Consider the following 27,441-nt stretch of genomic DNA (forward strand, 5'->3'; position numbering starts at 1 on the left):
TACTCCTGACCCCTGGATTCTGTGTGTTACATTCTCCCGACCCCTGAAATCTGTTTGTTACTCGCGCCTGACCCCTGGACTCTGTGTGTTACATTCTCCCACCCCCTCTACAGCCCAGCACTCCGGTGAGCGTGGGGGGGAGGCAGAGCAGACATCGGTGACTGAGAGTCACCAGCTCTATGCTCACGAAGCTCTGAGAACCGAGTGATCAGCGGTGTTTGCTCACTCAGTTCTCAGTCTTGGAGCCAACGGGGGACAGATGCAGCATTGGGACGATGCTGCGTCCACTTAGGTAAGTATGATTCTTGAGAAAAAAAAACTGAACTTCTATTGATGCTGCCTGATGGGGGATCTATTGTTGCTGGTGGGGATCTATTTTTATGTAGGGGTCTATTGTTGCTGGCGGGGGGGTCTTATGTTGCTGGTAGAAATCTACTGTTGAGGGAGAGGTCTATTGCTGCTGGCTGCTGGAGGGTCTATTGATGCTGGCTGATGGGAGATCTCTTGCTGCTGGGGGACTATTGTTGATGGGGTGGTAATTTGTTGCGGGGGGGGCATCTCTTGTGTTGGGGGTCTAATGTTGTTGGGGTGGAGTCTATCAAGTTACCTACAAATTATTTAGTAGCACAATATGATACTTTGTTCTGTTCTCTCTAAAAGGGGCGGTACAGGGAGGTGGGTAGGGGGTGGCACCAAGTAAGAGTGCTCAGAGGTGGGTAGGGGGCGGAGACAAAGGGTGATCCAGAAGAGAGGAGTTTCTTCACCAATTCTCTGAGAAAAAAAGCCCTGGTCCCTGCACCTTTCTGCATGCTACGAGTCTGTCATCCTGAGCCTTGCTTCACCAACTAGTAAATCACTGAATTAGATTGTGCTTAAAAGGTGTCCCGACATATGATTTGCCCATGCTTGTTTCGGGTCAATGAAGTCTCCTGCAGTCAACAAGCCCTCGGCTGACCATTTCTTGTTAGATCATTACTGTGTTCGATTTTTAAGACCATAGACCTCTGATTTAATGTCTTCTCCTCTTCCAGAGCTATGACCGCCAACACCGCCAGTGCCCGTATCCTCATCAAAGGGGGGAAAGTGGTGAACGATGACTGCACGCAGGAAGCCGATGTATACATAGAGAACGGCATCATCCAGCAGGTGGGCCGGGAGCTGATGATACCAGGAGGGGCGAAGGTCATCGATGCCACGGGAAAGCTAGTGATCCCTGGAGGGATCGATACCAGCACCCACTTCCACCAGACTTTCATGAATGCCACCTGCATGGACGACTTCTACAATGGCACCAAGGTAAGGACCACTGGGGATCACTTTCTTCTTTACAGGCCAATCTCAGGATGGCGATAGGGTCCATTTTACAAAAAATGTGTAAAATAATATGGATCCCAAACCATTCTAATGTCTCTTACTTTTCTTCTCTGTTTTTGCATTGGATTATGGAAGGGTTACAACCCCTGTCTGGGTTTATCACTGGCATCACTAGAACAGATGAGGGAAAAATCTTTTAATGGGGACACTTGTTCAGGTCACAACTGACTTGGATAGGAGAGGAAATTACACTTACTTTCTGTTGTCGCAGAGACAGGAAGTGAAGGAAAATCTCCCCAATGAGACACAGCATCAAAATAAAAACAATCCTGTCTTAACCAAACCCGACCTTATTCAAAACGAATAAAAGGTTTCGGCTTTACGTACATTTTAAAGCATTGCTAAAGGCAAAACCTTTTTTTTTTAAGTTTTGGATAGAGTGGAGAAGGATTCGAACACCTGTCAGTTTTTATTGCTGTCTGTGTCCCCGTTAGGGAGGTTTATTCTCGGTATTTGTTCTGTTTATCACCAAGAGTGAAAGTGAATGAAAGAAAATCTCAAATTTAGTAAATAGAGGGGAAATCTTCCAATGGGGACAATGTGTCAATGTGCCGAAAATCCTGGCAACCCACAGAGACTCACCCGCCATTTGCCTCACATACATCACCAACTTCTTCTGCAGTTATCGCCCAAATCGTCCCCTCCGCTCCTCCCAGGACCTCCTGCTCTCTAGCTGCCTTGTTAACTCCTCCCATGCTCGCCTTCAGGACTTCACCAGAGCCTCTCCCATCCTCTGGAATTCCCTGCCCCCATATATCCAATCAGCCCCTAACCTGTCCACCTTTAGGAGATCCCTGAAAACTCACTTATTCAGGGGAGCCTATTCCACACCCACCTAACAACCCATCAAATCATTCCCTGCATCTATTACCTTTTTTACCACCACCCCTCCCTTTAGAATGTAAGCGCTATACATACAATCGCTGGAGATCCTGTCACAAGGTGAGTGATAAGCGGCTGGAGCACAAGGGAAGTTCCACAGCTCCAGGTGTACGTTCCAGCTGCTCATCACTCACCGTGCGACAGGATCTCCAGCGATTGCATGTGAGGCAAGTAGCGGGTGAGTCTCTGTGGGTTGCCAGGGTTTTCGGCACATTGACACTCTGGCGGATAAATTATATTATCACTCATTAAAGTGGTTGTAAACCCTTACAGACCACTTTGACCTACAGGTAAGCCTAGATTAAGGCTTACCTGTGGGTCCAAGAAATATCTCCTAAACCTACACTGTTTACGAGATATTTGCAAAAAGACAGGCCCCCCGCTGTCTACAGCGCATGCACGAGCATATATGCTGTTAGTAGCGGCTTCCGTGCGCATGCGTGGGAGTGACATCATTGCGGCTCCGGCCAATCACAGCGCCGGAGCCACGATACCCGGAAAGAAGATGGACGCTCCATAGCAGAGGGGACAGCGGTAACATCTCAGGCTCTTGTGTCAAGTAAGTGACACATAATGGGCTACTATGCGATGCATAGTAGCCCATTATGCTTTACCTTTGCAGGGAAACAAAGAGGAAGTAAACCCATCAGGGTTTACTTCCTCTTTAAGACTTACACTAATATTTGCTCTGATTTTGAAAAGTGTTTTTTTTTTTTTTGAGGGCACTGGTGTTTAACGGTGAGGGAGTTAAGAGTGCCTCCACCCATTTTCTCGGTGAGGGGGGAGTATCCTCAAGGTGCGAACATATAAATGGTGGTTCACTGCTTGGTTGGGCTAGCTTTGAGGAAGGGGGTTTGTCCCCCGAAACGCGTAAGCTTTTCCACTGTGTGGTATCGGATGGGATATCCATCTCACCTGCTGGAGCTGTGCATTTGATAAGCTTGATCTTATCCAACTTTATTGAGTTGAACACTGTTGTGTGGTTTTAATAAATGGTTTTGGTGGTAATGCGTTAGGCGTTTGCGCCCACTTGTGTATGTTTTCACAGTTTCCTGAAGATTGCCCAGTCTGAGGAGGGCTACATCGTGAAACCATTATTTTCCATAGTCCCTGGGGAAAGTTTTTTGGACTGGGCGCTGGATGGTCTTTTATCTATTTATCTTGCAACATTTTATTTTACGTAATTCTCCTATCCCTGGACAAGTAAGGTTTTTTTTTACTTGCCAGCTCCTAGGGAGGGAGGTCCTCTTCTTTGTCTCTGTGACTGCCAGGGTCTTTGCTCCACCAGATGCAGCATCCAAGATGGCACCCTGAGTCACTTCCTCCAGTTTCAGGATGCCCTCTTGAATCAGACATACTTGCTGACTGTCAGGGAGGGTTAGCAGCAGTGACAGCAATGATAACTCCCCTATTCAGTATGCCTGATAACACATCCCTGTGTGGCTGTTGAGGGTGACAGCACTGCAATGAATTCCTTCAGGTCCTGCAGCATTGCCACCCTTCTGGAGGAAGGCCGGAGAACAGGCTGATGTATTTTCAAAGGAAAAAAATGATTTGGTAAGTGCAGTTTTGCACTTATATGTATTATTTTACGAATAATAAATAGATTTTTCGGGGGTATGGCATACAGTTGCATTTTATATAAGTAAATATGCATTAACATTAACCAAAAAGCTAATTTGCTCATATGCTATGTCTCCTTATCATCTTTAGTTAGTAATAATATGTTAATTAGTGATTGTAGTTCTGCTTACATATGATAGTTGTTTGTTGACAAACTCCCCATTCAGAAACTTTGATTGACATCTGGCTCCTTCTGATCTTTTCATATTAGAGTATACGTGTCTTTGTCTGCAGCTGGTGCGTCTGTATTCTGAAAGCCCCAGTTTACTTTATTCTTAGCTTTTTTTGACATTTCCCAGCCATGTGATTAGCATTCTGATTGTCCTCAGATCACTCTGCTAGTCTCCGTGTGCTGTGTCAGGACCATCTTGTGCTAATTACCTACACTGAGTAGGAAGCCTTTGCTGTGTGACATGAGCTGACACTCTCTTTTCCTTTCACTTGTCAGTGTACTTGTATTGGAGAAGGCAGGTAAGTAAGATTTATAAAAAGCTATTAAATAAACTCAGTTTATGATAAACAAAAAATTGTATGAGTTAAAAAAATGTGTAGTAGTTTTGAATCCTGGTTTCAATGCCCTTAAAGAGGTGGCCAGGTTGTACTATAGTAAGGGTGCTTGCAAACAGTGCATGGCTCTCTAAAATATGGCAGCCCGGACCTATTCACATCCTCCTGGGCAGGGCCACCATTTAAAATCATAGGGTTCTTTACAGCTGTGCTGTCTTGAGCATTCAGAGAAGAATGCAGAGGCAAATTGTGGGTGTGAAATAATTATGGGAGTGGCTTAAACCATAAGCCTACATACAGAGTACAGGTGACAGGAGTATGTAATGTACAGGTGACAGGAGTATGTAATGTACAGAGTACAGGTTTCAGAGTTGTGTACAGAGTACAGGTGACAGTATGTAATGTACAGAGTACAGGTGACAGGAGTATGTAATGTACAGAGTATGGGTGACAGGAGTATGTAATGTACAGTGTGCAGCAGAGCTGCACAATTAATCGTTAAAAAATCGTGATCTCGATTCACCTCCCCTAACGATCTCTCCTGCTGAGGTTGCCGATTCTTTCATGTAAACAAGTGGAGAGATTATCTGCTCACTCAGCTGTCAAAAGAAAACATGCAGGCAGTCTGCCAAGTTTAGAACTTGAAACATTGTATCTAACTTCCTTCTTAGATCAAAGGGATAAACTTCTCTGTGTAAACAAATAACCTGGGCAATCTGCCAAGCTTTAAACAACGTGTAAATGCAGGAAGTTTAACCACTTAAAGTCTAAATCTTTTTCTGACACTTCCTTCTTAAGTTAAAATCAATATTTTTTGCTAAAAAAAATTACTTGGAACCCCCAAACATTAGAGATTATATATATATATATATATATATATATATATATATATATATATATATATATATATATATATATATATATATATATATATATATATATATATATATATATATATATATATATATATATTAATTTTTTTTTTTTTTTTTTTTTTAGCAGAGACCCTAGGGAATAAAATGGCAATTGCTGCAATATTTTATGTCACACTGTATTTGCCCAGCGGTCTTTCAAATGCAATTTTTTTGGAAAAAATACACTTCAATAAATAAAAAAAAGAAACCCTAAAGTTAGCGCAATTTTTTTTGTTTTAATGTGAAAGATGATGTTACGCCGCGAGAATCGTGAGAGAATCGTGATCTATCCTCTAAGCAAAAAAATCGTGATTCTCATTTTAGCCAGAATCGTGCAGCTCTAGTGTGCAGGTTTCAGGAGTATGCAATGTACAGAGTACAGGTGTCAGGAGTATGCAATATACAGAGTACAGGTGTCAGGAGTATGTAAGGTACAGAGTACAGGTTACAGGAATATATAATGTACAGGTTACAGGAGTATGCAATGTACAGAGTACAGGTGTCAGAGGTATATAATGTACAGAGTACAGGTTACAGGAGTATATAATGTACAGAGTACAGGTGTCAGGAGTATGTAATGTACAGAGTACAGGTGTCAGGAGTATGTTATGTACAGAGTACAGGTGTCAGGAGTATGTTATGTACAGAGTACGGGTGTCAGGAGTGTGTAATGTACAGAGTACGGGTGTCAGGAGTGTGTAATGTACAGAGTTCGGGTGTCAGGAGTATGTAATGTACAGAGTTCGGGTGTCAGGAGTATGTAATGCACAGAGTACGGGTGTCAGGTGTATGCAATGTACAGAGTACGGGTGTCAGGAGTATGTAATGTTCAGAGTATGGGTGTCAGGAGTGTGTAATGTACAGAGTATGGGTGTCAGGAGTATGTAATGTACAGAATACGGGTGTCAGGTGCATGCAATGTACAGAGTACGGGTGTCAGGTGTATGCAATGTACAGAGTACGGGTGTCAGGAGTGTGTATTGTACAGAGTGCGGGTGTCAGGAATATGTAATGTACAGAGTACAGGTGTCAGGAGCATGTAATGTACAGAGTACAGGTGACAGGAGTATGTAATGTACAGAGTATGGGTGACAGGAGTATGTAATGTACAGAGTATGGGTGACAGGAGTATGTAATGTACAGAGTACGGGTGACAGGAGTATGTAATGTACAGAGTACAGGTGTCAGGGATAGGCAATGTACAGAGTACAAGTGTCAGGAGTATGTAATGTACAGTGTGCAGGTTTCAGGAGTATGCAGTCTACAGAGTACAGGTGTCAGGAGTATGTAATGTACAGTGTGCAGATTTAAGGAGTATGCAATGTACAGAGTACAGGTGTCAGGAGTATGTAAGGTACAGAGTACAGGTTACAGGAATATATAATGTACAGGTTACAGGAGTATGCAATGTACAGAGTACAGGTGTCAGAGGTATATAATGTACAGAGTACAGGTTACAGGAGTATATAATGTACAGAGTACAGGTTACAGGAGTATGTAATGTACAGAGTACAGGTGTCAGGAGTATGTTATGTACAGAGTACAGGTGTCAGGTGTATGCAATGTACAGAGTACGGGTGTCAGGAGTATGTAATGTACAGAGTACGGGTGTCAGGAGTATGTAATGTACAGAGTACGGGTGTCAGGAGTATGTAATGTACAGAGTATGGCTGTCAGTGGTATGTAATGTACAGAGTACGGGTGTCAGGAGTATGTAATGTACAGAGTTCGGGTGCCAGGAGTGTGTAATGTACAGAGTATGGGTGTCAGGAGTATATAATGTACAGAATACGGGTGTCAGGTGTATGCAATGTATGGATTACAGGTGTCAGGAGTGTGTAATGTACAGAGTACGGGTGTCAGGAGTGTGTAATGTACAGAGTACGGGTGTCAGGAGTGTGTAATGTACAGAGTGCGGGTGTCAGGAATGTGTAATGTACAGAGTACAGGTGTCAGGAGTATGTAATGTACAGAGTGCTGGTGTCAGGAATGTGTAATGTACAGAGTACAGGTGTCAGGAGTATGTAATGTACAGAGTACGGGTGTCAGGGGTGTGTAAAGTACAGAGTACGGGTGTCAGGAGTGTGTAATGTACAGAGTACGGGTGTCAGGAGTATTGAATGTACAGAGTACGGGTGTCAAGAGTATTGAATGTACAGAGTGCGGGTGTCAGGAGTATGTAATGTACAAAGTACGGGTGTCAGGAGTATGTAATGTACAGAGTACGGGTGTCAGGGGTGTGTAATGTACAGAGTATGGGTGTCAGGAGGAATGTGTAATGTACAGAGTACGGGTGTCAGGAATATGCAGTTTTTGAAAGTACATCTAATACTTGTTAGTCCAGCCAGGATGCCAGTGTCCTTATAATTTCCTGTGCACTGAAGTGATATAACAAACAATGTTAGTTTCCCCCAGCAGTCTTCTCTGAACTAAAGAACAACTCTCTTTTAAGTAATGCCGAAGAGGAAGATGAAGAGGTGGGAGCTGTATGTATTGCAGAAGAGGAGGATTAGAGAGGGGAGCTGTTTTGTAGTCCAAATCAAGAGAGCAGTCTAGGGTGACAACCTGCTTCACCATCAATACAGTATACTGATTGGGCGTTGTCGCTGTTATAGAGGATGTGTGTTACTGGCAGGATCAGCAGATGAAATTAAAGGAAAATAATCCTGAATAAAGAAAGCTAATGTAGATATCACATTTAAGGATTGGTAATTTGCAATATATGACATTTTTGTGGTTGGGTTTTTCTTTCTCCCTGAAAGTTGGCATATTAGGGTTCTATTTCTACAGTGTGGCTGGAGCTGAATTTAAGGCCCCTCTCTTTCAAATGGGAAGGATACGGCTGGTGACGTTGTTGGGCGGTGGGATAGAAAGAAAGAGGACAACACAAGCTGGGAGGAAGATCAGAGGAACGCAGAGCGAAGACTCAGACTGAACACAGACACAGCAGACGGTGGCTCCAGACACTCCGCCATGAATAATTCACGACACACGCATTCCCTGACACACATCCTGACAGGCCACGGCACATGTTTACTGAGGGACAACAAGTCCACTAATGAGATAATGTGTGTTGGGAGCAGCCTGGTCTGTATTAATTTCCCTTGTGCTTAGGTGCCCCGTATTCCTGGAAGGTGCTCTCACTGCCTGGGATGACGCAACCTCCAGCACACCAATACATAGATATTGGGCAGTGTGCAGGAAGCATAGATGTCAAGAGGACCTGAAGCACTTCAACTTATAAGTTCCTCTACATTTTTCACAATACTTATTAATATGTTATATGTTTTTTTTTTTTTTTAATGTGTTAGGAGTACAGCTGTTCAGGAAATAGCAACCTGAATCCACATAAAGTGGACCTGTCATGTTAAGAGCAGTGTGACACTTCCAGGTAATTATTATTCCTTGCAGATATCTCACTACTCCCCCTAAAAATGTCTTCATCTGCTTTTGTAAACTCTAAAAGGACAGAGCTATCTTTGTTAAAGCATCAGCCAGGGTCACCATCTACTTCTTGGACTGAGATTCCTCAGCCCCTGCTGCAGCCTCTTACCTTGTGACTTGCTACAGAGTGACAATGTATCACGAGGTAAAAGGAGGCTGGGAAATGCTTCTTCCTGCCTGCAGAAGACTAATCGCTTCTTCTCAGCTTGGGAAAAATTACTGACTGGAGCTCAAGAAAGATTTCTAGAGTAGACGTTGCACTAAAAAATGCAAGGTCCATTTATTTATAGAGGGCCATGCAAACCCCCCCACCCCACCCCACCCATGTGTCCCCTCCCTCCCATCACCCACCTTACAAATTCTTAATTTTTTTTAAAGCCTGTGGGGATAAAAAGTTAGTAAATATACTCGACGTACCTCTTTGGTGCTTCTTTGAAGAGGGACCATGGTGGTACAACGAAGATGTCACCCTTGCCAAAGCATGCACCAAGCCTGCACCATACCAATCAGTGTGTGCGGCTTGGCTGCTTGAAACCTAGCAACCAGGAATGCTGTGCGGCCCAGCTGCCTGCATCTTAGCAAACAATCACACTGTGAAGCCTGGCCACCTGCATCCTAGCAAATAATGATGCTTTATGGCCTGGCTGCCTGCACCATACCAACCAATGATGCTGTGTGGCTTGGCTGCTTTAATCCTAGCAACCAGGGATGCTGTATGACCCAGCTGCCTGTATCCTAGCAAGCAGTGACACTGTGAAGCCTGCCTGCATCCCAGCAGTCAATGACCCTGTAAAGCCCGGCCACCAGCATCCTAGAAAATAATGACGCTTTGTGGCCTGGCTGTATGCACCATACCAACCAATGATGCTGTGCGGCTTGGCTGCTTGAATCCTAGCAACCACGGATGCAGTATGACCCGGCTACCTACATCCTAGCAACCAATGGCACTGTGAAGCCTACCTGCATCCCAGCAATCAATGACCTTGTGAAGCCTGGTCACCTGCATCCTAGCAACCAATAACCAACCAATGTGCAGCCCAGCCACCTGTTTCCTAGCAACCAGTTACACTGTGCTGCCATCTCCCTGCATCTTAGCAACCAATGACATTGTACAATCTGTTCTAACAACTAATGATGCTGACATCAGTACCAATAATTGAAAGGTAGGGGTCTAATGGCACTGTACAGCTGAAAAGCTGACCACAAAGGGAACAGTAATGTGTTAGTGTAACCCAGGAATTCAGTACTACTAAGACATCATAATTCAGTACTACTAAGACATCATTGCTAACCACTTAATGGTGGAACACACCATACTCTCTGCTTTTCCCACACAAGGCCTGCAGCCTCTAACACACAAAACGTTACTATGGCAACACATTACTATTCCTATGCTGAAAAATCATGTTTTGACACAATTGTTATTTATGTCGTGGTAGAAGACTCATTTGGCGTGCTTGCCATAATTAACACAGATGTCATCTTCACAGCTGATTATAAAATACATTTGTTGCTTTGTCCCCTACTCGTTTATAGCACCGAGAGAACCGCTCAATAGACAATTATGGTAAATTGGGCTTGGATTAAAAAGAATCAAAGTAATTCTGAGCCGCAACAGTTCTAACATGTACAGATATACATTATCTCACAAAAGTGAGTACACCCCTCACATTTTTGTAAATATTTTATTATATCTTTTCATGTGACAACACTGAAGAAATGATACTTTGCTACAATGTAAAGTAGTGAGTGTACAGCTTGTATGACAGTGTAAATTTGCTGTCCCCTCAAAATAACTCAACACACAGCCATTAATGTCTAAACCATTGGCAACAAAAGTGAGTACACCCCTAAGTGAAAATGTCCAAATTGGGCTCAAAGTGTCAATATTTTGTGTGGCCACAATTATTTTCCAGCACTGCCTTAACCCTCTTGGGCATGGAGTTTTACCAGAGCTTCACAGGTTGCAACTGGAGTCCTCTTCCACTCCTCCATGATGACATCACTGAGATGGTGGATGGTGCACTCCTCCATCTTTCATTTCAGGATGCCCCACAGATGCTCAAGAGGGTTTAGGTCTGGAGACATGCTTGGCCTGTCCACCACCTTAAAGCCCCATACGCACTATCAGATTTTCTGCTGAGTTTTTCCTTCAGATTTACCAAAACCATATAATATGAGGTCAAACCTTAGGAGTTTCAGTGTGTTTGCAATCAGGCAGGCCCTTGCACTACATGGTTTTGGTAAATCTGAAGGAAAAACTCAGCAGAAAATCTGATAGTGTGTATGGGGCTTTACCCTCAGCTTCTTTAGCAAGGCAGTGGTCGTCTCGGAGGTGTGTTTGGGGTCGGTATCATGTTGGAATACTGCCCTGCGACCCAGTCTCATAAGGGAGGGAATCATGCTCTGCTTCAGTATGTCACAGTACATGTTGGCATTCATGGTTCCCTCAATGAACTGTAGCTCCCCAGTGCCGGAAACACTCATGCAGCCCCAGACCATGACACTCCCACCACCATGCTTGACACCATCTGAACCAAATACGTTTATCTTGGTCTCATCAGACCACAGAACATGGTTCCAGTAATCCATGTCCTTAGTTTGCTTGTCTTCAGCAAACTGTTTGTGGGCTTTCTTGTGCATCATCTTTAGAAGAGGCTTCCTTCTTGGACGACAGCCGTGCAGACCAATTTGATACAGTGTGCCGCGTATGGTCTGAGCACTGACAGGCTGACCCACCACCCCTTTAACTTCTGCAGCAATGCTGGCAAGACTCATATGTCTATTTCCCCAAGACAACCTCTGGATATGACGCTGAGCACATGCACTCAACTTCTTTGGTCGACCATGGCAAGGCCTGTTGTGAGTGGAACCTGTCCTGCTAAACCGCTGTATGGTCTTGGCCACCGTGCTGCAACTCAGTTTCTGGGTCTTGGCAAGCTTTTTATAGCCTAGGCCAGGGGTGTCAAACTGGCGGCCCTCCAGCTGTTACGGAACTATAAGTCCCATCATGCCCCTGCCTGTGGGAGTCATGCTTGTAACTGCAAGTCTTACAATGCCTCATGGGATTTGTAGTTCTGCAACAGCTGGAGGGCCACCAGTTTGACACCTGTAGCCTAGGCCATCTTAACCACATGCCGACCGGGCCATAGCCAAAAGATGGCTGCAGCGCGGTCGGCTGGTTCTGGGTGGACGTCCGTCGGACTTCACTGAGAACTCTCGCTCTCTGAGCGCCCGGTGGGGTGCGTGCATGATAGTGTCCATGCTCGCCGGGTTCACGGGACCCGGCGCAACACGGATCGTTGTAAAGGGCCAATGACAGCGGCCCTTTACCATGTGATCACTCCCTCCAATGAGGGAGCGATCATAATGTCAACAAACTGGGGTCATGCAAAGGTCCCAGCTCTCTTCTCTCCTCACACCGATACAGAGTGAGAGGAGAGAAGAGAGATCGAGTGACAAAACGACATAACTAGTGAGTGAAAGTACTACAGTGCCCAGCAGTGCCATACAGTGTTAAATTGTGCCACCAGTGCCACTACACTTCCCATCAGTGCCACTACAGTACCCGTCTGTGCCACCAGTGCTACTACACTACCCATCAGTGCCACTACAGTACCCATCTGTGCCACTAGTGCCATTACATTACCCAACAGTGCCACTACAGTACCCATCAGTGCCACGAAAGTGTCCATCAGTGCCACTACAGTGCTCATCTGTGCCATCAGTGCCACTATAGTGCTCATCAGTGCCACCTCTGCCACTACAGTGCCCATCTGTGCTGCCAGTGCCACGTCAGTGCTCCGTCAGTGCCACTACAGTGCTCATCTGTACCACCAGTACCACATCGGTGCCATCAGTGCCACCTCTGCCACTTCAGTGCCCATCTGTGCCGCCAGTGCCACGTCAGTGCTCCGTCAGTGCCACACCAGTGTCCAGTGCCACTACAGTGCTCATCTGTTCCACCAGTACCACATCGGTGCCATCAGTGCTACCTGTGCCATTACAGTGCCACCAGTGCCACGTCAGTGCTCCATCAGTGCCACACCAGTGCCACTACAGTGCTCATTAGTGCCAATACAGTGCTCATTTGTGCCATCAGTACCACATCAGCGTCACTAGAGTGCTCATCTGCACCACTACAGCGCTCATCAGTGCCACTACAGCACTCATCGGTGCCACTACAGTACCCAATAGTGCACATCAGTGCCCATAAGTGAGTGCTCATCAGTGCCACCATATCAGTGGATCCTCATCAGCACCCATCAGTGCTACCTTAGTGCACATCAGTGCCAGATAATCAGTGCATCCTCAGTGTGGTGCATTAGTGTACATCAGTGCAACCTTATCAGTAGTGCACCCTCATCAGTACCCAGCAGTGCACCCTCATCAGTACCTAGCAGTGCACCCTCATCAGTACCCAGCAGTGCACCCTCATCAGAACCCAGCAGTGCACCCTCATCAGAACCCAGCAGTGCACCCTCATCAGAACCCAGCAGTGCACCCTCATCAGAAGTGCACCCTCATCAGAACCCAGCAGTGCACCCTCATCAGAACCCAGCAGTGCACCCTCATCAGAACCCAGCATTGCACCTCATCAGAACCCAGCAGTGCAGCCTTTTCAGCACCCAGCATTGCAGCCTCATTAGACCAGCCTCATCAGCACCCATCAGTGCAGCCATATCTGTCCAAGTGTCCCTACCACAGCAGTTTGTCACCACAGCCCACAGTCACCAGTATGGCGAAAAAAAAAATTTACGCTGAGGAGGCATACCAACAGCTTAGCTTGACTGACGAGAGCAGCAGGGAGCTCTCTGAGTCTGCATCTGATTCTGGTTCAGAATATGAACCCGTTGTAAGCAGTGGGTCTGATACAGAATCAGAGGAAGAGCAAAGTGCGCCTGTGAAACGAAGGCGCTCTGGCATGGAGCAGCAGGCTACCACAAGTAGTGCTGTGGCATCAACCAGCAGCTCAGTGCCATCCACCAGAAATGCAGTGGCATCAACTAGCAGCTCAGTGCCATACACCAGTAGCACAGTGCCATCCAGAAGTAATGAAGTACCACTGCAGCAAAGGCCAAGAACTAGCGGGGTGTCATCTCGGCCCCAAAGCGTTAGGACCCATGCCGGCCTTCCCTATGCCCTTGAAAAACTCTCTGTGGCTTCCCCCTAATTCAGGAGTAGCAAACATCCCCCCTTTCACCGCCCAGCCAGGTGTTCAGGTGAACACAGAGAATTTTGCCCCTATTGATTTTTTTAATTTAATTTTTACCCAAGACCTATTGTCCTCCATCGTGTCCCAGTGCAACCTCTATGCACAACAATTTATAACAAGCAACCCTGGTTCAAGTTATGCCCATCCCTATTAGTGGAGAGCATTGACAGTGGAGGAATTTAAATTATTTTTAGGGCTAACATTCAATATGGGACTCACATAAAAAATGAATTATACTCCTATTGGTCCACCAACCCCATCCACCATATGCCAATCTTTTCATCCATTATGCGAAGATCAAGATACCTCATGATAATGCGTTTCCTCCATTACAGTGACAACACCTAGTGCCCTCCCTGAAATGACCCATCACATGACAAATTATTTAAAATTCGGCCACTTCTAAATTTTTTCTCTGAGAAATTCCCCCAGTTATTTATCCCCGACCAAAATATTTCGTGGATGAGTCATTGGTCCACTTCACAGGCAGGCTTGGCTTCAAGCAGTTTATCCCCAGTAAAAGGGCTCGATATGGGGTTAAGCTCTACAAGCTATGTGACCGAGAAACGGGGTACATCTACGCATTCCGGGTGTACGAAGGGAAGGACACCCAACTGCATCCCCCTGAATGTCCGGAGTACATCGGAGTCAGCGGAAAGGTTGTTTGGGAGCTTGTATATCCACTCCTTGGAAAGGGTTACCAACTTTGTGGATAATTATTATACAAGCTTGCCCCTCTTCCGCAATCTTTACCGCAAGGACACTCCAGCGTGTGGTACAGTGCGAGCCAATAGGGAGGGCTTCCCGCAAAGGCTCCTTACTGAAAGACTACGACAAGGGGAGATGGCGTCTTTGAGGAATGAAGAGATATTGGCTCTCAGGTGGAGGGACAGACGAAACGTCCACATGCTCACAACGATCCACAACGACACCTACGTGGAAATCCCCAGAAGAAACGGCCCAATCCAGAAACCAAAATGTGTCCATGATTATAATTTGTTCATGGGAGGCGTCGACTTCAATGATCAGATGATCGAACCCTACCTTCCCACAAGAAAAAGCCACTTTTGGTATAAAAAAGTCTCCATATATCTTTTCAGTTTGGCCATTTACAATAGTTTTGTTATTTACCGTAAATCTACAGAGAGCCCTGTATCTTATCTTCAGTACCAAGAAGCAATTATCTCCACCCTTTTGTACCCTGAAGGTGCACCAGAAAGCATTCGCTCGGATTCAGTGAGCAGACTCCATGAACGCCACTTCCCTGAAAAACTCCCTCACCATGAAACAGGCCGGAAACGTCAGAAGAGATACCGGGTGTGCTCAAGAGGAGGAACTAGAAGAGACACCGTGTATTATTGTCCCGATTGTCTTTCCCAACCAGGCCTTTGTATTGATGAATGTTTCCGCTGTTACCATACTACTCTACATTATTAGGGAAGTATGGTAAACGTAATTGTCATTTACCGCCACACCTCTTTATGCCACTGTACATACTGCTGCCTTCTCCGAAACTGACCCTGGCCTGCTAATCGACCACGCTTCTGCCTAATGCTAAACTGTACCTACCTCTGCCTTCTCTGGAACTGACCCTAGCCTGATATACGACCACGCTTCTGCCTAACACTAAACTGTACCTACCTCTGCCTGCTCTGGAACTGACCCTGGACTGTTTGACCATGTTTTTTGCCTGCCTCTTGGACTGGTCTTTTACTCTGCTACTGGAGTAGTGGGCTTCATAACACAGGGGTCTCACATATGTGAGGGGCTCCAGAATTGTTTTTCTGGATGAAGAAAACTAATTTTTTAGTTTTCTCATTCCCAGATTAGGGTCTGGAGACTCGGAGGCTTCAAAGAGATTTGGGTGGGAGAAGCCTCTACCCCTGTCCCCATTCTTTCCTGGCCTGCTACTTGGACCATGTTCCTGCTTACTACCAGGACCAATATTTTGGCACTGCTGGCAATGTCTCTACTTGCACTGACCCTGGACTGTATATGGACAGTATCCCTGCCTGTACTGACTATGGACAATATTCCTGCCTGCTGCCTGGATAATTCCATTCACTGTCGCTGACCACGTCCCTGCCTGGATCAGGGCTCTCCTCCTGTGGACAACTGCACTACTAAAACCACAGGTAATCTTTTGTTTACCCTTTACTCACCAGAATGTATTTTAGGGTGTAATTCTTGGTTCATGCTATGTGTTAGAAATATGAAGGGCCTTCAAAAATGTGATAGATTGTAAGGAAATTAGATGTGTAATTTATGCTCCTAGAACGCCTGAATGTGCTACTTTAATATTGGGCCTCTGTATGTGGCCAGGCTGTGTAAAAGTCTCACACATGTGGTATCGCCATGCTCAGGAGGAGTAGCAGAATATATTTTCGGGTGTCATTTTTGCTATGTACATGCTATGTGTTGGAAATATCTTAGAAATGGACAACTTTGTGTAAAAAAAAAATGCGTTTTCATTTTTTTTCCCACATTTTTCAAAAACTTCTGGAAAAAAATGAACCGTTCAAAAGACTCATTATGCCTCATAGATTATACCTTGGGGTGTTTGCTTTCCAAAATGGGGTCGCTTTGTGGGCGTTTCTATTGTCCTGGTGCTCCAGGGCCTTCAAAAGTGTAATAGGTGGTTGAGAGATTAGATATGCAAATTATGCTCCTAGAACGCCTGAATGTGCTACTTCAATGTTGGGCCTCTGTATGTGGCCAGGCTGTGTAAAAGTCTCACACATGTGGTATCGCCATGCTCAGGAGGAGTAGCAGAATATATTTTGGGGTGTCATTTTTGCTATGTACATGCTATGTGTTGGAAATATCTTAGAAATTGACAACTTTGTGTAAAAAAAATGCGTTTTCATTTTTTTCCCACATTTTCCAAAAACTTCTGGAAAAAAATGAACCGTTCAAAAGACTCATTATGCCTCATAGATTATACGTTGGGGTGTTTGCTTTCCAAAATGGGGTCACTTTGTGGGTGTTTCTATTGTCCTGGTGCTCCAGGGCCTTCAAAAGTGTAATAGGTGGTTGAGATATTAGATATGCAATTTATGCTCCTAGAACGCCTGAATGTGCTACTTCAATGTTCGGCCTCTTTATGTGGCCAGGCTGTGTAAAAGTCTCACACATGTGGTATCGTCATGCTCAGGAGGAGTAGCAGAATATATTTTGGGGTGTCATTTGTGGAATGTACATGCCATGTGAGAGAAATAACCTGTTATAATGACAATTTGGTGTGAAAAAAATAAAAATAAAAAAAATCTTAATTTTGCAAAGAATTGTGGGAAAAAATGACAACTTCAAAAAACTCACCATGCCTCTTACTAAATACCTTGGAATGTCTACTTTTCAAAAAGAGGTCATTTTGTGGGTATTTGTACTTTACTGGCTTGTAAGGGTCTCAAGAAATGAGATAGGCCTCAGTACATCAGGTGTGATCAATTTTCAGTGATTGGCACCATAGCTTGTAGACGCTATAACTTTCACGCAGACTAAATAATATCCACTAATTTGGGTTATTTTTACCAAAGATATGTAACAGTATAAATTTTGGCCCAAATTTATGAAGAAAAATTACTTATTTGCAAAATTTTATAATACAAATGAAGAAAAATGCATTTTCCTGGTGCCTCCATGGCAGCATACTAGTGATAGAGCTCCGCCTCGACTCCTCCCTCAGGACCAGTGAATAGCATAAATTAAAGACGTAGTCCCTCCCCCAACATTCTCCTTTTTTTCCTCATACCTCTTGTGCTGGTGAAGAGTAGCAGTATGTCCATACCTCTGCAGTCGGCAGCGTCCGCCGGGTTTAGCCTTTCCCGTGCGCAGTCCCTGTTCTTGGGCCGCTCACAGCGCTAATAAGACTGGGAACCCCTCTGTGGATCTGTTGGGGTCTTCTTGCAGAGTTTCCTTACTGGAACGCAGTCTGCCACCATATCCTATGATGATGGCGGAGGAGTCGCAAAAGGATCAGCTGCCAGGCCTGTGATTTTTTTTTTTTCCCCTATTCTCTTTTAATCTCTTTAAAAAAAAAAAAAAAGAAAGAAAGAAAGAAAGAAAGTTGCATTTTCTCTCCCCCCCCCTCCCCTTTTATGTTATTTCTTTTGCCTTCCCTTGAATAAGGTTTAGACATTATAGGATGTTTCATATTGCTTTTGTTACCTGATTTTTTTCAGGTAACAATAAGGTTTCCTGTTGCTGTGGGGGCAGTATGGTTGTTCGTTCCCCCTTGCAGGCAGCGTGGTTCGGCGTCCTCTTCGTGGCGCTGCGCATGCGCGAGTCGGGAAGCTAAACAGCCGTCGCTCTCGGCTTCCCGGCGTCTTCTCGGCGGCTCGGCGGCGGTTCTACTGCGCATGCGCGGGCGCGTGCGCGGTCTCTCGACGCCGCGGCGGCCATCTTGGATAAGGGAAAAAGGGCCAAATTTGCCCTTTTCTTAAAAAAAAAAAAAAAAGGGGACAGAGAGTATGGGGGCTTATGGGAACTACCCCACCCACCCTGGGGCTATTTAAACATCAACTTTGGGGAGGGGTGGTCAGAGTTTCCTCGGCTGCCCTGCTAAAGGTCTCTCTGAGCTACGCTGTGGTAAGTTTTAAAAAAAAAAAAAAAAAGAAAGGAAGTAATATATATATTTAAAAAAAAAAAAAAACATTCTTTTTCTTTCCTTTTCTTTTTGTTTCGGCAGCTGATCCTTGTGCCCAACTCCGAAATGAGCCACTCATCTCGTAACAAAGATCCTCACACCTCCGTTAGGTATGGGACCACCTATACGTGAGTATAAAAAAAAAAAAAAAAAGTGCACTCGCTGGCCTGACATGATTTTTCTTAAAATCATAGCCCTGCCCACTACAAGAGGACCGAAAAATCCTCAAGGCACCACGATGACGACAGCCCAAGTCGCGGATCTCGCTCCTCACGCCACCGGTCCCGCTCGTCAAGACGTGAGTCCCATTCTTCGCGACATAGATCAAGATCCAGAAGACGGGACCGGTCCTCTTCTCCTAGATCCTACAAGAAGAAGAAGTGCTGGACCTGTGGGGCTAGTCCGCTACCGAATAAAGTAGTCTGCAAGGACTGTTTCGCGGACTATGCGTCCAGCCGCGAGTTAGAAAACCAACAGGTGGTGGACCTGCTCAAAAGAACTATGAAGGACTCCTTCTCTGAGCTTGCGGCCTTGGTTCCTGCCCAGCCAGTCCCGCAAACGTCCCAGGCGCAGGATGTTGAACTTGTTCTTCCTGGTCCCTCCACAGCCAGTACGCCTCTACCTCCATCAGGCCGACTGGCCAAAGATTCCCCACCTGAGGACCTTTCGGGCAAATCATCAGACGAGTCAGATCCTTCTGGCTTCAGCCATTCATTGGTAAAGCCGTTCATCCAGGCAGTAAGAGCCGCAATAGCTTGGGAGGATACTGAAGAACCTCCCCAGGAAGCAAAAAGCTACTTCCCATTCCTTAAAAGGAAACAGGTTTTCTTCCCTTTGATGGGAGAAATGACGCAAATCATTCAAAACGAATGGTCAAGAACTGATAAAAAACTGTCATTGGGCCGTTTCAATAAATTGTATCCCCTCCCGGAGTCGGGAACACAGTCACTGAACTCAATGCCGGTGGTAGACGCATCAGTGGTGCGACTCGCAAAGAATATTACCCTGCCTATGGAAGATTCTGCTTCTTTCAAGGATCCTCTTGACAGAAGAATCGATCTAGATCTCAAGAGGAGCTATTTAGCTGCAGGAGCGGCATGTAAGCTAGCGATCGCCCTCACCTCTGTATCTAATGCCATTAGAGCTTGGACGGATAACATTGAAACAGCTCTACGCCAGGATGTCCCCAAGGAAGACATAATTAAAGCTCTGGAAGAAATTAGATTGTCAGCAGACTTCGTTGGAGTAGCAGCTATTGACACGATTAGGTGTGCAGCAAGATCTATGCTGCACTCAGTAATGGCAAAAAGGGCCCTGTGGTTAAAACCCTGGACGGCGGATTTGGCGTCCAAACAAAATTGGTGCAAGATCCCGTTCGACGGGAAGGCATTATTCGGGGACAAAATGGATAAAGCCATATCTAGGCTGTCAGGGGGAAAGTCAGGTATGCTTCCCCAAGACAGAAGGATGCGAGGATCCAGAGGGGGTTCTTCCAGGTTCCGCCAGTCAAACCCTAGAGATTTCAGACAAGCAAGGCAGTTCAGAGATGGCAGAAGACCCTGGAGGGGCACTCAGGCATCCTTCTTGGGCAGAAAATCAAAGGCCCCTCAGACTCCACATGAACAGAAGCAGTCCTTTTGACGCCAGATTAGCCCAGACACTCCCGGTGGGAGCCAGACTAAAATTCTTTCTTCCAGTCTGGGCCAGCAAATGCCAGGATCCCTGGGTTCTCTCAACAATCCAATGGGGACACTTTTGGAGTTTCTCTCATTCTCCACCTCAAAATTCGTTCACAAGAACGAAAATTCCATCCTCTCTGCTGAAGGCTCAAGCCCTAAGACAATTCGTATCGTCACTCCAACTTCAGGGAGCAGCTGTGCCAGTTCCTTTGGCGGAGCCCTTCGCAGGCTTCTATTCCACTCTATTTCTGGTTCCAAAGAGAACGGGTGGATGGAGACCTGTGATCGATCTAAAAAGACTCAACAGGCACATACACCCAGAAAGCTTCAAGATGGAGTCTCTACAGACAATTATTCAGGCAGTACAGCCGACAGATTGGATGATATCAATCGATCTGCAGGATGCGTACTTACACGTGCCAATTCTACCTGCCTTTCAGAAGTATCTCAGATTTGCAGTAGGTCGGATCCACCTGCAGTTCCAAGCCCTACCTTTCGGTCTGTGCACCTCCCCCAGGGTGTACACCAAAATTCTAATATCCGCTTTGGTTCCCCTGCGGGAGAGGGGTTTAAGGATATACCACTATTTGGACGACATACTCCTCCTAGCAAGCAGTCCGGGTCAGTTGGTGTATCACCGAGACATTCTTCTCCAGTCCCTGAGAGAACTAGGTTGGTTGATAAACTCAGAGAAGAGTCAGCTGGCACCTACACAGTGAATGATTTATCTAGGTGCGATGTTCAACACCCGGGAGGGGACAGTGTCATTACCATCCCTGAAGATGAGGATTATTATCCAGAAGATGGTCAAAACCATTGCGAGCCGGTATCTAACGGCATCGCAATGCCTGAGCCTCATTGGCACGATGTCTGCCTGTATACCGATGATTCCTTGGGCCCATTGGCATTTGAGGTATTTTCAGACGGGTTTCTTGGCGCAGTGGAAGAGACAGCAACTCTCTCAGACAATTCTGCTGACGGGAGCAATGCGCAGGATCCTTCATTGGTGGACTCGGCCGGGAAACCTCTCAAAACCTCGTCATCTGGGTTCCCTCTCCTGGATCACAGTTACGTCCGACGCAAGTGGACAGGGCTGGGGAGCCCATTGCGGGGAAACCAGGATACAGGGGAGATGGTCCTGCTCCACCCAGGGAGTAGTATCCAACATACTGGAGATAAGGGCAGCATTCTTGGCACTAACTTCATTGGCTTCTCAGATCAGGGGCCAGAGAGTACTTTTACGCCTGGACAACAGGGCAGCTGTCGCATACCTGCAGAGGCAGGGGGGCACTCGCAGCACATCACTCCTCAGGGAAGTGGAGCCGATTATGCTCTGGGCAGAGAAGAACGTTCTAGACCTCAGGGCGAGGTATCTCCCGGGAAGGTTGAACACGGAAGCAGACACGTTGTCGAGGAAATTCTTGGACAACAACGAGTGGGCTCTTCATCCCCAGGTCTTTCATCAGATTGCCAGCCTCTGGGATCCCCCTCAAGTAGACCTATTTGCCACCCCGGGGAATGCCAAACTGACCAGGTTCGTCTCTCGCCTTCCGTATACGCAAGCGGAGGAAGTAGATGCCCTGTCATGCCCCTGGAGGTTCACCACCGCATATGCCTTCCCGCCCCGGCCATTAATATTCAAGTTCCTCCTGAGACTTCTCAGAGAAACAGTCCAGGTACTGGCAGTACTCCCATATTGGCCGAAGAGACCTTGGTTTCCTCTAGCTATGCGTCTCAGTGTGAGCTCTCCAATCAGGATCCATCCTTTCCCTCAACTTCTAACGCAAGGCAGTTTAGTTCATCCAGACCCTCAGAAGCTGAACCTTCGAATCTGGAGGTTGAGAGGCGAAGGTTTGAATCCCTAGGATGCTCCCCAGGGGTCATAACAACCCTCCTAGGAGCCAGGAAACCGGCAACCAATGCTATATATTCAAGAATATGGGACAAGTTCTTGTCATTTGCTGCCTCAAATGAGTTTAATCCAATCTCTCCTTCTCCATCAGGTGTTCTCGGCTTCCTCCAATCAGGACTTGATCTGGGTCTTGGCCTAAGTTCTCTCAAAGTACAAGTAGCAGCAATTTCTGCCGCAACAAATAAAAGATGGGCGGAAGAGCCCTTAGTAGTCACTTTCCTAAGAGGAGTGCTGAAGATCCGGCCACCTGCCAGACGGTCTTTTCCCAAGTGGGATTTATCCCTGGTCCTTGAAGTCCTCGCTGACCATCCATTTACCCCAGTGGAACAACTGACAATATGGAACATAACACTGAAAACGGTTTTTCTGTTAGCCATTACATCTGGTAGAAGGATCTCAGAACTCCACTCGTTGGGAATAGGTGATGACCACATCTCTTTTTTTCACGATAGAGTAGAACTTCGTCCCCTTCGGGGGTTCACACCTAAGGTCACTACTCCAAGCCACCTTTTGGAGCCCTGGGCACTACCAGTATTTGCGGAAGCAGATTCAGGAGCATGTCACGAGCTGGACATATCCAGAGTGCTCAGAGCCTACCTAGAGGCCACTAAATCCTTCAGGAACTCGGAAAGACTCTTGATTGTTCCATTTGGTAAATACAGGGGCAAAGAAGCTTCCATCAGAACTCTGGCATCTTGGGTGGTAAAGCTAATCCAGAAGGCCTACAGGATAAAGAATATGGAACCTCCATCCCGAGTGAGTGCTCATTCTACAAGGGCAGTCTCAACCTCCTGGGCAGCAAGGGCTAACGTGTCATTAGAGACGGTGTGCAGGGCCGCCACCTGGTCTTCTCGCAATACTTTCCTCAGACACTACCGTATCGACCCAGGAGCTCTCACAACGGTTGAGTTCGGGAGAAGGGCAGTTCAAGCTGCAATGTCTCATTCTAATTAAACATTTATTGTTAAGCATTATCCCACCCGTGTCAGCTAGTTATTTATCACTAGTATGCTGCCATGGAGGCACCAGGAAAACGGAAAATTGTATCATACTTACCGTAATTTTCCTTTCCTGGTGCCTATCCATGGCAGCATACGCTCCCACCCTCGGTATTCTATTTTACGGAGAATGTTGGGGGAGGGACTACGTCTTTAATTTATGCTATTCACTGGTCCTGAGGGAGGAGTCGAGGCGGAGCTCTATCACTAGTATGCTGCCATGGATAGGCACCAGGAAAGGAAAATTACGGTAAGTATGATACAATTTTCCGTTTTTTTACAAAATTTTCGTTCTTTTTTCATTTATAGCACAGAAAATAAAAAACCCAGAGGTGATCAAATACCACCAAAAGAAAGCTCTATTTGTGTGAAAAAAAGGACAAAAATTTCATATAGGTACAGTGTTGCATGACTGAGTAATTGTCATTCAAAGTGTGAGAGCACCGAAAGCTGAATATTGTTCTGGTTAGGAAGGGGGTTTATGTGCCCAGTGGTCAAGTGGTTAATGTAGAGCAACAATTCTTTTTTTGAGATTACACAGAGTTCTTTGCCATGAGGTGCCATTTTGAACTTCCAGTGACCTGTATGAGAGAGTGAGAGCGATAACACCAAATTTAATATTTAAAACAACACATTTTTAGCATTAGGTTCCTGGATGTCCTTACATTACTTATATCTTACCATTTATGGTGATAACAATGAAAAGATTTCCATGAGGACATTTAGGAAGCCTATTGCTAAAAATTAGTTGTAGCTCATTGTGAGTAAAACGAGTTCAGGTGAGTCTGGTTTACACCAGGTGAAATAAAAAACACAGACTGGGGATTATAGTTCTGGAGTGCAGCTACTTTCTTTCTTGTTAAGTCATTCTGATCCTCTGATCTCGGAGGTAAATCCTTAGGATTAATGAAATAAAGAGGACTTTTAGCTAAATCCGCCCTTCATTCTCACACTTAAACTGCATCGCACAAACCAAGTGGCCATATGCCTTTTTGGAAAGAAGCAGTGGCTAGGCTCACTTTAGATGACTATCATATGATCAGTGCCTAGGCACTGATTGGCCAGCTCTGCCTAAATGTCATCCTGTAGGCTTATTTTGCTTGTGATTTATGCATAGGTGACCTTCCAGACAGCACCCTGTGTCTCACTGGGGGTGACCATATTTGGTCACCGATTGATGACAGTGGAGAAGAGCACTGTCCAATCATGAGCTGCAAACACTAGCTGTACTGCCTTCCAATTAGCTGTATCTTTAGATTTATGAAAACTATGTAATATGAGGACCTACCTAATTTATCAAATTATTCAGGCCCTGGTACTTCATACTTGTTGGTAGATCTAAAGGAGATTGTACAATCAGATTGGTAAGCCTACAGGTGAGGACATGTGGAATGCACTGCAATGCATTGAGACTGTATCAAAGTGGAACTTTAGTCAGAAAATGAAGTCCTGCTAGATCACTTCAGACTGGCCCCTTTGCAAGTATAGATATGGAAAACATAAAAAATAAGTGCCTATATTGTTTAAAACTCAGTAATACCCTGCCCTGCACATGCTCAGTTGCTCTAAAATTTTAGGCATTGCTGAATTTGTAGAGGCTGATCTTTTGACAACCCTAAAGCGGAATTAAACCCTGATATCCGTTACAGCCAAGGAAGCGGCTTCTGTTTGATCTGCAACTGCCATGGTGCTGCACATGTGATCAGTTATGATGACAACAGCCATTTGATGGTTTGACAGTTTTGGTTGAGGACATAAGCAAATGTGACAGTTAGCAATCCTGGCATTCCAGGAATGTATCTGTTTTTTTGAAACGGTTAAATTGAGGGTTTAATTCCACTTTATGATTTACTGCTGTTCAGGGGTTCTGGGCTTCAGCAAAATGGCAGCCTCTAGCAAGAAGAAAGAGATGCCCTCTAACCCATCTGACATGTCAGAAACATGGTACTGTTTATAGATCAGGGATCTCCAAACAAAGGGCTAGTTAACTGTCCTTCAGGTGTTAGGGGGGCCAGACTGTGGCCAATGGGATTAGAAAATGCCCTGGTGTCAGTGACAGTTAAATATGCCTCCTCATTCGCTTTAGTGGGAGGAATAGTGCCCCATTGTTGGAATCATTTGGAGGAATGGTGCTCCATTGTTGGAATCAGTGGAAGGAATGGTGCCCCATTGTTGGAATCATTTGGAGGAATGGTGCTCCATGGTTGGAATCAGTGGGAGGAATGGTGCCCCATTGTTGGAATCATTCAGAGGAATGGTGCTCCATTGTTGAATCAGTGGGAGGAACGGTGCACCAATGTTGGCATTTAGGGGTGCAATAGTGCCCGTGGAATAGCGCCCCATTATTGGTGTCAGTGGATGGAATGGTGCCTCAAGGGCCAGATAAATGCAAGAAAAGGCCCACAACCTCTTTTATAGCACCCAGACACATTCATCAACAGCGATGTGGTTTTTGATGAAAAAGTGCATCTTAAACTGTATCTGAACTTAAAACAAATATGTTGTTGCAAAATTACAAAAAATGTCATCTTTTTTTTCTGTATGTCCTGCTTTTAGTTAAAGCGGAGTTCCAGTCATATTTTTGTTTATTAAAATTCAGCAGCTACAAAAAGTGTAGTTGCTGACTTTTAATAAGTATCACTCAGCTGTCCCACGATCCAGCGGTTCACTCACCCGCGCTGTGATCTCCCTGTGTCCTCCCTCAGCGGAGCCGGCATTTCTACTATGGGCACCCAGCTGTGACAGCTTGCGGCTTCACAGCCGGGTGCCCACTACGCTCTATGACTGGTCCCGAAGTCTTCTTAGGCCCCTTTCACACGGGACGGATCTGTGTTGATCCGCCCCGTGTTTATCCGCTGCTCAGCGGGGATCGCTCCGCTTTCCCCAGCTGAGCAGGCAGATGACAGGGCGGGACCCGCACACTGTGCAGGGACCGCCCTGTCAGATCTCCGCTCTCCCCTATGGGGGATCGGAGGAACACGGACCGTCTGTCCGTGTTCCTCCGATCTGCTCTGCAGACGGATAGAAAAATAGGATTTTCTTCCGTCCGCAGAATCGGACGAGAGCGGAGGCGGACGACATCGGGTGTTAGCGGATGTACATCCGCTGACACCCGCTATCCCATAGGGATGCATGTATGTCCGTATTTCATCCGAAAACGGATGGATGAAATACGGACATACGGTCCGCATGTGTGAAAGGGGCCTTGGACCTGTTATATGTCCCAGAAGACTTTGGGAGGGGGAGCTTCTTCTTCCGGTCGCCTAGGCATCCAGAACAGAAATGGGAGCAGGTACCTGTCAAATTTCGGTACCTGCTCCCCCCCCCCAAAAAACCACAGTTTCACAGGAGTCGGGGGGAGGAGGCCTTAAAGCGGAAGTTCCACTTTTGGGTGGAACTCCGCTTTAAATTGTATCAGCGAGGCTTACTCGGCTACAGGGTTGTCATCCTATTTACAGTGATTTTACACTGCTTTGGCATAGTCTGCAGTAGTCACTGCAGTAAAACTGGGATGTCCATCTTGAGTCCACAGAATGTGTTCATTGCAGAGAGAGAAAACATCACCAAAGTAATGGGAAAAACTGTATTTTTTTTTTTAAACATAAAGGCATTATACACATTCAAATATTTTAATTGATTTAGTTAGGTAGTAGTGTGTGTGTTTGCCTTACCTTATACTGATGAGCTCACATGTTGTGGCTGCAGTTTGTAGTGTTATAGCTGGCTCCCCTACGTCCATGTATTGCCTCAGTGAGCTTGTCTGCCAAAGGGACAAGACAACTTCCTGTTTCAGGTCACATGGCTTCCATTGCATGCCTTGCCATCCCCTCTATGTTGTATCACAAATGTGGGAGTGCTAATATGATGAAACACATCTGCAAACTGCAAGTGAGCTATGTGTGTGTGTCTGTGAATACTCTGCTTGTTTGCGGCTGTGTCAGATCCAATTACTGTGTAGCTCTCACCTGCAGAACACTAGACTGAGAGACCCAGGGACTGTGGGACATGTAGTTTCTTCATATTAGGTCTCAGACTACAGACTGAGGTTGTGCATTAAAGTGTTTGTAACCCTAAAAAAATAAATGGATCCTGTTCCTTTAACCACTTCAGCTCCGGAAGGTTTTACCCACTTCCTGACCAGCATAGCTCCCAACTGTCCCTGATTTCGAGGGTCTGTCTCTGATTTGGAGCAATGTCCCTCTGTCCCTCATTCCCCCTCATTTGTCCCTCATTTTGGTCTGATCTATA

At 45.8% G+C, this 27,441-nt stretch overlaps 1 protein-coding gene across 1 annotated transcript in view; it reads left to right on the forward strand.

Moving 5' to 3' along the window:
• The window catches only part of DPYSL5 (dihydropyrimidinase like 5), a 184,541-nt gene that overhangs the window by 70,056 nt on the left and 87,044 nt on the right, over positions 1-27,441 (forward strand). Inside the window, exon 2 of the mRNA XM_073625046.1 lies at positions 1,032-1,296. Within this exon, the coding sequence (XP_073481147.1) occupies positions 1,036-1,296 (261 nt within the window). The 5' untranslated portion in view covers positions 1,032-1,035. The remainder of the gene's footprint in view (positions 1-1,031; positions 1,297-27,441) is intronic.

The sequence above is a fragment of the Aquarana catesbeiana genome, linkage group LG04, assembly GCF_042186555.1.
Source record: "Aquarana catesbeiana isolate 2022-GZ linkage group LG04, ASM4218655v1, whole genome shotgun sequence".
In the NCBI taxonomy this organism is placed as follows: domain Eukaryota; kingdom Metazoa; phylum Chordata; class Amphibia; order Anura; family Ranidae; genus Aquarana; species Aquarana catesbeiana.